At 39.8% G+C, this 11,569-nt stretch overlaps 2 protein-coding genes across 2 annotated transcripts; both read left to right on the top strand.

The window, feature by feature from the left end:
- Positions 1-26: 26 nt before the first annotated feature.
- uck2b (uridine-cytidine kinase 2b) lies at positions 27-5,505 on the top strand. The gene is made up of 7 exons (XM_044368052.1): positions 27-164; positions 2,795-2,954; positions 3,576-3,672; positions 3,862-4,004; positions 4,317-4,414; positions 4,812-4,860; positions 5,006-5,505. The coding sequence occupies exons 1-7, from the start codon at positions 60-62 to the stop codon at positions 5,140-5,142; spliced, it is 789 nt and encodes a 262-aa protein (XP_044223987.1). The 5' UTR covers positions 27-59; the 3' UTR covers positions 5,143-5,505.
- A 1,271-nt stretch (positions 5,506-6,776) lies between these two features.
- On the top strand, positions 6,777-11,197 carry czib (CXXC motif containing zinc binding protein). The gene is made up of 8 exons (XM_044368051.1): positions 6,777-7,138; positions 7,221-7,304; positions 9,534-9,590; positions 9,690-9,771; positions 9,859-9,890; positions 10,131-10,208; positions 10,472-10,537; positions 10,883-11,197. The coding sequence occupies exons 1-8, from the start codon at positions 7,133-7,135 to the stop codon at positions 10,958-10,960; spliced, it is 483 nt and encodes a 160-aa protein (XP_044223986.1). The 5' UTR covers positions 6,777-7,132; the 3' UTR covers positions 10,961-11,197.
- Positions 11,198-11,569: the final 372 nt, after the last annotated feature.

The raw sequence follows: 11,569 nt of genomic DNA, 5'->3' as shown, positions 1-11,569 counted from the left end.
CGAAAAAAAATACCCCAAATGATACGCCAGCACAGCCATTCAGTCCGCACATTGCAAGTATGGCCGGGGACACCGAGACACATCTAAGGGACCGGGGCGAGAACACCGACATTATTCGGCAGCCTTTTCTCATCGGTGTCTCCGGAGGCACCGCCAGCGGCAAGGTTGGCACTCTAGCTTGTTAATTTAACGGTTTTCGCGAATTGTCATGTGACGAGTTTTTGAGAAAATCACGGCCGATTGTCCAGCCAGGTGCTGGTTGACCGCGTGGCTTCAGCGACGCAACGTTTTGGGCTTGATTGACAGCTGTATCATTCTGTTTAACCACTCGGCGCTCTTATAGCACCAATTAACTCCACGTTTGTCCGGCATCTGTTGTACTGTACTCCGAGTATTTTTAATTGTATTTTCAGTTTAGTGTGGTCATTAACAGGACCAACTGCCTTTAGCTTAGTTAGCCCCCCCTCGGCTAAATTCCATCACACGCTAGCAGAGCCGGCTGCTCAAGACAATAGCTAGTATTAGCTAGCTTCTGAGCTGGCTAAACTGTGTTTGTAAACAGTGCCTGCCACATTTCCTTCCTGTCTAGAATAATAGATATATCTAGAGGGAAGTGTTATATTTAGCACGATAAATACGCACCCTTGTAACGTCAGACGTTTTTGTTTAGTTTGCTTGGCCTGGAATAAATAACATGTTGGTGTAATGAATGACAAAGTAGCGCCAGCGGGAAAATAACGGATCAGAAGATTTTTTTTTCTTTTGTCATCACGTCCCTTTGTTCAATATAGAGATAACTTAACATATAACGTTAAAACATTTCAGGTTTTGACCAAGGTAGGGTACTCGCCGAGATTTTTATTTTAGAGGCACGATGTAACAGAAAAGCGACCTTATTTTATCAACTCACTAGTTACATATGCAACGTCCTAGATTGGCCTTTTTACCGTAACTTACGTGGGCAGTGCTAAGCTGACGGCAGCACGCTGGCAGTTTGCTTCCTCTGGGGCCAGGGAAGTGATTCAGAGACGTGGACATTTCCGAAGACGTCACTAGATGTCTTTGTTGTGATTCGGGTGTTATTTTGCGACTTGCGAGTGGTGCCAAAAACACCACCTTGTGTATACCGGAGACATTCCTCAGCTTAAGGCAATAGGCTCTAAATATTAAAGCGTTTATTTTCCGCCCCCCCCCCCCCCCCCCCGGTTTCACTTGTAGCATAGGTTCATCATCACTAAATTAAATGAGGTCAAAGATCCCCCCCCCACGTATGTTTGCCCCTCCTCCCAACTTTGTCCCACATCCAGGGTCGTGCCTAGGTGGTAACCCTAGATTTGCGAAAGAGCTCGCGAGAGTGATAATGTTAACCCAAATCATGATCTTTTGCTAACCCCAACCACTTGTTTTTTGTGCCAAAAACTTAACCACAGCGTTGTCACATCATAAAACATAATTATTTCGAACAATACGCACAACGAAGAAATAACATATATAAATCTCGCGATAGTTTCGCAAATCAAGGGTAACCATCTAGACACGATCCTCACTACTTTGGCTCTGAGCCAGTGTTTTGGTTCCTGAAAGCCCCTCACAAGGAGTTGTCTGTGCTATTTTGACACCAGGCTGGACCATTTTATTTATTGAGAAGTTAGTGACCGCTTTCCGGCGTGTGAGATCACCCGCTTTTCATGAATTTGATGATGTAATTTTAGCCTCCTTTTCTGAAAGCAGCTCCCAGCTTGGCTTAGCAAGGCAGTAGATTGTTTTGTGTTTTAATCAGGCCTCACTGCTGATGCAAATTGACTAACGATGGATTTTCTTTTATTGGTAAATACATAAAAGTTTCATCTGTCAGTAATAAATAAAAGAAATATGAAGAGATCCAGCTGAAATTGCATCATCCATTAACCCACCAGTTGTTATGAGTAAGTTATATTGTCAAACTAATACACAAATTACTTATGCCTATCAAGTAGCCAGAGCACCAAATAATAATTAAAATTGTCAAAAACCCAAAGCAATTATTTTACACTGATATACAGAAAAAGTGACGGCTCTTGGTGCTTTTGAAACGGAAACAGCAAATATTTGTTTTGTGTTATGATGAACCAAAACAAATCTGATTATCTGACTATTTATGGATTAGTGTTTTGTCAAAAGACTTAAGAAAGCTTATATTTTAAGCATTGAAAATATTTAATGGATTAAACTAGAGATTGCATTCAAGGTCACCGTAAAAGCCAGGCCCTCTTGGTTTAAAGTGTTGCATTTGAGTGTATTGATACATCCTCCCAGCTCCTGCATAAGGGGGTTGTCCAAGTTCATTGTAGCTCAATTTCATGAGCACAAAGGCGACATGGCCTCGGGCAACCGGAGAATGCCCTGTCAGCATCCGTCATGAGATTCATTTAGTTGGGGAGGGGGGGTCAGTGAGGACAAAAATGATGGGGCACAGGGCAGTTTATATATGAATGGGGGGGGGGTGAGTGACCTCATACAGTGTGGGAAATCACCTGCTCACCCTTATTTCCGGGTAAAATCTGACTGTTTTTATCAGTATGAAAGGGTTATTTCTGTTCTTTGTAGACTGAATTGAAACAAGATATAACTGCAGTGCTTTCACTCGCTAATATCTGGGTTAGTGGTAGTGAAAAGGACTGGTGTTGCTGCAGATTTTGCACCATGTCAGTACACTTTAGCATTTTTCTTTTATTGCTGTGTGTGTATAGGCTGTTCATGCCTTGTCACGCTCTCTCGTGGTCATCAGTTTTTCGATTCGTCATTGTGTCCGCAGTCGTCGGTGTGTGAGAAGATCATGGAGCTGCTGGGGCAGAACAAGATCGACCACCACCAGAGGCAGGTGGCGATCCTCAGCCAGGACAGCTTCTACAAGGTGCTGACTCCAGACCAGAAGGCCAAGGCTCTTAAGGGCCAGTTCAACTTTGATCATCCAGGTATGAAAACACTAGATAGTTATTGTCTTTCAGCTTTCTTACAAAAGCATTACAGTGACCTCAAGGAAAGTAGTTTGCAAGTGCCCTTTTTTTTTTTTAAAACCAGATAACTGATTTGCAAGTAGAGTTTCACTGATGGGGCGTGGGTTTTAAAATTCTCCACAAAATGTTATGTAAACTGATGCAGTTACTATGCACTATACAGATTATAAAATGCTTATCAGGTGACAGTAACTCAAACAACTCGAAGTATAAAGATAACATTTAAAACTTGGCTTTTGTTCAGCTGCACCCTTTTCTGCCACGTAGATCATTTTCCTAACGGGTTTCACAAGCATAGACTCCATTTTTGGAGTCTCTTTACCCCCTCTTGCTCCTGCTTCCTTTCTCAGCTGATTTTAAATCCCCAGAGTCAGCAGGCCTTAGTCAGAGGCAGCTGCTCTGTGGCTCAGAGACTGAACCCAACACCTGTTACACGAAAGGGATTCACAGGGTTACCAAACGTGGAGCGCGGGTCCCCACGTGCCCACACCAAGCTGGTGTAACTGCTGTTAATCAAGCGATACGACATCCCATGAAGATCACAACTGAGCGTTTTTCCTTTTCTTTTCTTTTCCTCAGATGCCTTTGACAATGAACTGATAATGCAAACACTCAGACAGATCCTGCAGGGGAAGACAGTCCAGATCCCAGTTTATGACTTTGTCAGTCATTCCAGGTGAGCGCCACTCTGTCGCCTCTCACTGATGCTGTTTGACCCGCACCCATCATTATATGCTCTGCAAAATAGATACTTTATCTATAATTACATACATAGTCATGTTAAACAGGTTCACGGTCCGAATATCCCTGATTGTGTAACTGCAATTAAAATCAGCATACAACCTCGTCTGAATGTGTGTTTCAGGAAAGACGAGTTTGTTACGGTGTATCCGGCTGATGTGGTCCTGTTTGAGGGCATCCTGATGTTCTACTCGCAGGAGATCAGAGATCTATTCCAGATGAAGCTGTTTGTCGACACAGACCCAGACACACGGCTCTCACGTCGAGGTGTGTGTTGGTGTTTGCAGTTGAAACTTCAGCGTACTAATTTAACATTTTTAACAAGTCATCGATTACAAAGCCACAATTCATCAAATTCAGCACCAGTATAATTTCTCCTAAGTCACCACTGAATGCTGGCTGTGAAAACTTTGAAGTAGAAAAGTAATATTCATACATTACTAATTTATTTGCAGTGTGGTTGTTCATTTGGAATGACCTGGATAGACACATATTTTCCTTTTTTTTTTTTTTTTTTTTTAATATGTTTTGTTAAATAATTATTTATGTTTCTGTTTTTTTGTGTTTTCTCTGTTTCAGTTCTAAGAGACATCAGTGAGCGTGGAAGAGAGCTGGAGCAAGTGCTGGCACAGTACATCACTTTTGTGAAACCGGCCTTTGAGGAGTTCTGTTTACCAGTATGTGACTCTCCTACACAGCAGCTAACTTAACACAGCAGCTGTAGCTGTGCAGTAAAACCTGACCGATACACTGGGATAGTTGGCATTGACAACAAACACATTGTAGCTTATCACAGATGTACTGGTATGTGAATGTCAGCTGGTATGTAGCAAAATTGCAGTACAGAAAGGCCAAAGAGATGTGACACAGATAATTAAACAATGTTACCGTTACACATAAACTGTAAAATGTTCACATCTTGGTCACGATCCTCGAAAAAAACCAGATTGCCTCGTATACTCTCAACTATTGGCCATAAATCCAACATCGGTCTGACTCCATTTTGATCTGTTCATGAGAAAAATGTTGTCTTTCCCGTAACCTGAGCCTTGATCTTATCTTAATTTCAACCAGACAAAGAAGTACGCAGATGTGATTATTCCACGAGGAGCAGATAACCTTGGTAAGACCAGATTTTTATCATCCAGAACAGCAGACAATGCATTTGTGTTTATCAGGCTGGGAAACGTTTCTCTCGGAGGGGGGGTGTCTTGTGAAGCTGCTCCGTTGAGTCTTTCCCTCTTCTCTTCCTCTCTTGATTTCCGCAGTCGCCATCAACTTGATAGTACAGCACATCCAAGACATTCTGAACGGCGGACTAAGCAAGCGCCACAACGGCTGCATGAACGGCCACAGCACTCCACGGCAGCGGCGGACATCCGAGTCCAGCAGCCGACCTCATTGACCTCATCGCACCTCTCTTCACAGAGCGGAGAGGGGTGTGGGGGGGGAAGCGCTGTAAATAATGCCTGTTGGCATCACTGTATTTAAGAGGGAGAAAAAAAAAATGACAGAAGAAGATGCAAAAAGAATTGAAATGCCTTTTATTATGACTACTCATGTTATTTAGTTATCTTCATGGTAATTGTTGAACTAGATTTTTGTCAGGAAGGTTTAAAGAAAGAAGCTCTTGTTATTCTTGTGATGAGACCATGGGTTAAAAATTGACCCCATGCATTTTCCTCCCAGATTGCATTTTGTTTTTTATGTATCCCCTGCTGCTTCATGGAAGTTCACGCTGATGATGAATAAAAGAGGGGAAACCTTTTTTTATTTTTTATTTTTAATGTCTGATAAAACTTGAACCCCTAATGGCCGGGGCGTCTAATAAATGTTTGGGTGGGTTCCAAACGGGAAGGATGTGGATTAGAAGACAAGTTGAGCAAACCAGGGTTGCACTCTGTATTTGTACTGACAATCTTGGGAGTGTTTCCTTCCCCCCCCTTTTTTTTCCAGTGTTTTAAGTTCCCTCATTGTGTTACACTGTTTACTACACCACATTGATTCTGTGTAAATGTCTGCAGCAGCGGAGACACACTACATGATTTTTCAGTACTGATTGTCACGTGCAGAATAATGCAGACCGATGAAGCCAAAGGCTGGAAGGTTCAACCAACTGCTGTATTAAGTCAGTCTGGTGTCGTGGGTATTGTTACATTTTTGGGATGCTTGTCCCCTTTTAATTAATGGCCTCTTGGCTTGTGTTGATTGTCCCAATCAAAGCTAATTTATATAAGAAATTTTCCATGATGAGGGTATTGAAATTTGTATATATAATTTACTCATAATCTTACCCAGTTTAAATGGCTCTGCTTACATTCACAGGGAAGGCAAAGCTGATGAACAAGGTTAACATATTACATGTGTACTCAGGTTGACAATAAAAAGTATGATTAAGGTGTTCAATGCCACAGCAATATCTGTTACCCTAGGTTTAAGGCCATTAACTACAAAGACCCACCACAATGCCTCCGCAAAGTTGCCTCAGGTTAACGTATGTACAGTAAGTATCCACACTAGAAACCAGTTTCCATTCTGACATGAGGTTACAATAAAAAATAAAACTTGATTCAATTTTGTATTCCATGTGCTGTGTATAGTGCAATTGAATGAATGATTTGTACGATGAGATTTGTACCGTATGACTGTTGAATTGGTTTGAGGTTGTTTGATGATTTGTAACATGATTGACGTCGTCAATTGCTTAATGATCAATAAACTGATGCAGCCGAGTGTCCTTGTCTGAGGCGCATGCTTATTTATGGCCTACACGTCACGTTAATGATATGCCATGATGAGATGTATGAAATAAAATGTACATGTATGTGTGAGTGTTTCCTGCGTGGATGTGCGAACTAAGACAAAGAAGACGGCTTCTCACTATAAAATAATGTCACCAATGGGAAACTATGGGACCAGTAATGAGGTCATCAGTCTTTACTCAGTTTGTCCACTTGAGGGCGTCATTGACAGCTGGAAGTGTGCTACCTATGAATGCTGACGGACTTTGGGCAATTTGCGACCTAAATACTTAAAATAACTGAAAAGGTTTATTAACTTGCTCCGTTAAGCTTCCAACTACTAATGGAAATACATAATATATGCGATATAACATGAGCTATACGATCATGACTATTCCAAGCATACAGTACTGACATCTCAACATATTATTACAGTTGGCGTTATGCTAAAGTAACGCTGTACGACTAGATTTCTTTGATAAGTCAACCGTCAAAAACTGTACTATTTGTACTCGGACTATTTCGTCATTACCTAGCTTGATCCGGACACGCGCATAAAAAAAGCACAAACCCGTGCTTCATGACTTTAGAAGCTAGAATTTACGAGGAACACCTGAAGGCAGCAGGACAAGTTGTCAATGGGAAGGCTTCAAGATGGTGGTATGTAGCTTCAGCATGTTGAATTGTAAACACTGAAACCATTATGGCTCATTTTGTTAATTTATTGTGATCTCCATGGCAGAAATTTGGGCTCCAGTTCAAAGCCACTCTGGAAAATGTGACCAGTGTGAAACCAGAGGGCGACGACTTCCGCTGGTTTCTAAAGGTAAGATAGCTGACAAGCTAGCATGCTAGTTTACTCCCTCACTTACAGTATATTACAGCATGTTTATTCCCTTTCTGTGTGTTCAGCAGTGTTCATTATTGTGTCATGTTCGTTGTGACAGCAAACATACAAATATCCTCCCACATAAAAGCTAAATAATACTCAGCAGCACTACTGCCACAAACCTCTAATTTACCAAAAAGCAAAGATGGAAGAAGTATCAATACCACAATGTAAAAATACTCCATTACAAGTAAAAGTCCTGCAGATAACATTCTACTTACGTAAAAGTATAGAAGTATTACCTACTAAATCCACTTAAAGATCCCCTCCAGAATTTTAGTAAAACATACAAAAGGTACTCTGCTTGGAACAATAATGTGTCTCTGATATGTTTTTTTCCCCAGAAAAAAGTATAATTACCACATTAAAGTTTTTAAAATGACATATACTACTTCCTCATTAAAAAAAACACAAACTATAAATATGTAAATATATTTCATTTTAGAAGTTTAACTGCTGGACACATGATGTCTCCTTGTTCACTATAAAGTTCATTCTCAGTGTTTGTGAACTGGAGTTACATATTGGACCAGGATCATCTTCCAAACTGTTTGTGTTGTCACAAATCATGCTTTTAGGCCCACCACTTAAAATTGGATTTTCGATGAGCACAGTGAAAATTATGAGAGAAGATAAGATATATTTTAATGTCCCTGTAGGGAAATATGGTCTGGACTCCATCCTGCAGTTCCACAGAAGATAAAAAAACATTTCAACAGCCCATAGCTTCCATATACATACAGAGTTTGCCTATACACATTTACAGCAGTTTGCCTATACACATACACACCTACTGACAATGGCACAACCCTCATGGCCATCATCTGTATTACATGTTAGTGTTGAGAAGCTTGATGAATATAGGTAAGACTGAATGTTTATACGGTTCAGCCTTTTGGGAACCTTGAATCTTCTATCAGAAGGCAAGAGCTGGAACTCTGGGTGGAGAACGTGAGTTGGATCAGACACTATTTTCTGTGCCTGTCTGATAATAGACTGCTCATAAATTGTTTGGAGGGACAAGTGTTTTTAATCCAAAATTTTCAAAGTGGTTTGTACCAGACAAGCGATCTGTGATCTGACATGTGATCTGTGATGTGAAATTTCCACTTCCAGCAGATAAAAGTGAAAACAGTCTTCTAGTGTCAAACGCTGCACATACATCATTCTGCACAGTGAAGCTCAAACATCCAACTGAAAGAACAAGAAGAAAAACTATATTTTTGAGTGGAGGGGGACTTTAAAGTACTAAACCAAAAGTAATCGTTTTTCAGAAAATCGGACTGCAACTGATATTTTAAATAAATGTAGCAATGCACGTTATTAACACTGAGTCAGTGTATAAGCAGCATTTATTGTCGTAGCAGGTTTAGGTGAAGCTAGTTTGAACTAACTGAGGGGTGTTGAGATGATAGATTGGGCACGAAATAAGAATAAGCGTAGTTGTGCTACATAAAATTGGATTTATTTTTCAGGCCTTTTCTTTAATCTTTGCAATTTTATGAAATATTGGAGAGTTTTACCTCTTTGGGCCTCAAACAGTAAACAGTAATTTATTACAAACCATGTGAGGTGAAATGTTTCTTTGGTCGCACTGCAAACAACTTGTAGACATCTGAAATGTGACAAAGAGACACAAATACGCACTCATTTTTTTGTTAGGGCCACAAGCCAAAATGTTTGGGAACCACTAGTTTAAACTTTAACAATGTAGGGTAATTTATAAGCTCATCATTATGTCTTTTAATGTAAAATTTCAATCTGAAAAGTAATTAAGCTGTAAAATAAATGTAGTGCAGTAAAAAGTACAATGTTCCCCTCTGAAGTGTAGTGGAGTAGAAGGGTCAAATTGCATAAAATGAAAATACTCAAAGTAAAAGTATGTATGTATTTATGGATTTGAGTAAATGTACTTACTTTCATATGGTAATTTTGCATAAATATGTCAAAATTGATACATTTATAAATGTGTAGGGGATTGTATTCTAGTCTCCACATCTGCTTGTAAGTTTAAGAGCTTCCTCCAGGTCTTCAGTGCCTTTGCAGTTTAACTACAGCAGTGTAAGCTTGAATCACAGCGAAATATCACTTTTTTTAAACCTGCCGTGGATTTGTTGCTTTCTGTCAGACTCAAGCAATGTTTTATATCTTTTCCCCTTAATTTAGCTCAAGTGTGGCAACTGTGGAGAGATCCCAGATAAATGGCAGTATATAACTCTAGCGGTAAGGATGAAAAATTATCTTTGTGCACATACAGTTTGCCATTTTTTATTAAAATATTCACAACCATACTATTAATCTGTTTTTTAAATGTTTCCATAGGAGAGTGTGCCACTAAAAGGAGGTCGAGGCAGTGCCAGCATGGTGCAGAAATGTAAACTTTGCAGCAGGGAAAATTCAATTGGTACGTAACATGTCATTTGACTCAGCTTATAGTTATTTTCCGAGATGAAAACTCTGAAACAATGACATCTATAATGTTTCCACACAGATATCCTGGGGGACACCATCACACCTTATAATGTAAGCAAACATCCTGCAATACTGTTAAACTCACATTCCAGCCTGTATTGTCCTTGGTTGTTTCTCTTTAATGATGTTAGATACGTTCTAGTACATTCATGAGCTTTTTAGAAATCCCTTAAACACATCTGCGTGTCACACGTTGACGTAGGCTGACAGTATGTTGAGTGAAACGGATCCTTTTTTTTCATCTGTTAACATTGTGTGTCTCTAACGTCGCTGTATGTCTGCCGGTTGAAGGCCGAGGACAACGAAAAGTTCAAGACAATGGTGCAGTTTGAGTGTCGAGGTCTGGAGCCCATCGATTTCCAACCACAAGTGAGAACCTTTTTGTTACAAGTTTTACAGTTTGTAGAGCATTAAATGTATTGTGTGTAAAATTTTAATTTGACCTTTTTCACAGCTGACAGACATTTTGGCAGTTTACACCTGTGTTTCCTGCTGAGTCTCTTTTTTTTACTGTGGAAAAAAATCTATTGCTCCAAAGTCAAGTGACAGTTTACTTAAGGTAACACGATATGAAATTGTAACGCAACTCCTCTCATTTTCTTCCTTTTTTTTTTTTTTCAAACTCACCCCAGGCTGGTTTCGTTGCAAAAGGAGCAGAGTCTGGGACACCGTTTCCTGAAATCAACCTACAAGAGAAAGTAAGTGCACTGGACACATCTTGTCCCTCAGTGTAACTGAGTTAAAGCTTTGTACATTCAATTTGTTTTCTGTACAAATGTAGACTTTTTAAATAAAATGACTTGAAACTGAATTTTATCCTGCATACTGCACTGTTGATGTGATATATATCATTAATTTGTGATGAGTGAGTTCCAGTAGCTATCTTGTTACAGTTCTGTAATTCATACATACTTCTGCTTCAGTCCGTAATTTCCTAAATGTTATAAAATGACTTTCAATAAACCCAGCAGTGTTTAGATAATGCAATAGTTTATTATAATGTGTGTGTGCAACTGGACAAAATTTCATGTGAAACATTTCAGGACTGGACAGACTACGATGAGAAAGTCAGCGAGTCGGTGGGAATATATGAGGTCACACACAAGTTCATCAAGTGCTGATGTCATCATGTGATGAGTGACAGAGAGAGATGAATGAACACTACGGCCAAACATCCGCTGTCCTGTTTCCTAATAGCAAAGATGCTTCAGATGCTGAGGTGGCGTTGCTTATGATGAACGTTAAAGGCGTGGCAAAGGATTTCAAGGATGTCCATACACATGTCTTGGATTGATCAACATGTCAAGGCTTTTTTTTTTTTTTACTGCCTCAATAAAATTGAATGGTGAAAATTCTGAGTTTCTTTGGACATTTGAGTGACTTCAGAGAGGATTTATTCACCTCCTCTTTAGAACTGAGTCAAGTGCAGAAAATGTTTCATATGAGATTCTCATATTTCATATTCATATTTATACTGAGCAAATATACACATGTCCCATTTGGAAAATATTAAATGAGGAGCAACGTTTGCTCATTGGAAAGACCTGTGGGTGTTTGACCAGAGAGGAGTTGGAACTACAAGAGCTCTCACTCTGTTTGTATTTCAAGGTCCCATTAACTGACCAGGATTGGATCTCATATTTAAAAAATAGTAGACTTATAGAAATGAAAGGACACATAAACAATTGTCTGTCACCCTTTCAAAGTACATATGCACACACACACACACC

This window comes from Thunnus albacares, chromosome 12 (genome assembly GCF_914725855.1).
Source record: "Thunnus albacares chromosome 12, fThuAlb1.1, whole genome shotgun sequence".
NCBI classification, from domain to species: domain Eukaryota; kingdom Metazoa; phylum Chordata; class Actinopteri; order Scombriformes; family Scombridae; genus Thunnus; species Thunnus albacares.
The sequence above is the reverse complement of the archived record's forward strand: the minus strand, read 5'-3'. Positions and strand labels throughout refer to the sequence as shown.

Excerpts from the sequence above, each read along its gene's own strand:
- czib (XM_044368051.1), top strand. Across the intron at positions 7,305-9,533 it reads ACTTCCGCTGGTTTCTAAAG|CTCAAGTGTGGCAACTGTGG; the intron begins GTAAGATAGCTG and ends CCCTTAATTTAG. Across the intron at positions 9,772-9,858 it reads CAGCAGGGAAAATTCAATTG|ATATCCTGGGGGACACCATC; the intron begins GTACGTAACATG and ends GTTTCCACACAG.
- uck2b (XM_044368052.1), top strand. The coding sequence starts at position 60 with ATGGCCGGGGACACCGAGACACATCTAAGGGACCGGGGCGAGAACACC. Across the intron at positions 165-2,794 it reads GAGGCACCGCCAGCGGCAAG|TCGTCGGTGTGTGAGAAGAT; the intron begins GTTGGCACTCTA and ends TTGTGTCCGCAG. Across the intron at positions 3,673-3,861 it reads GACTTTGTCAGTCATTCCAG|GAAAGACGAGTTTGTTACGG; the intron begins GTGAGCGCCACT and ends TGTGTGTTTCAG.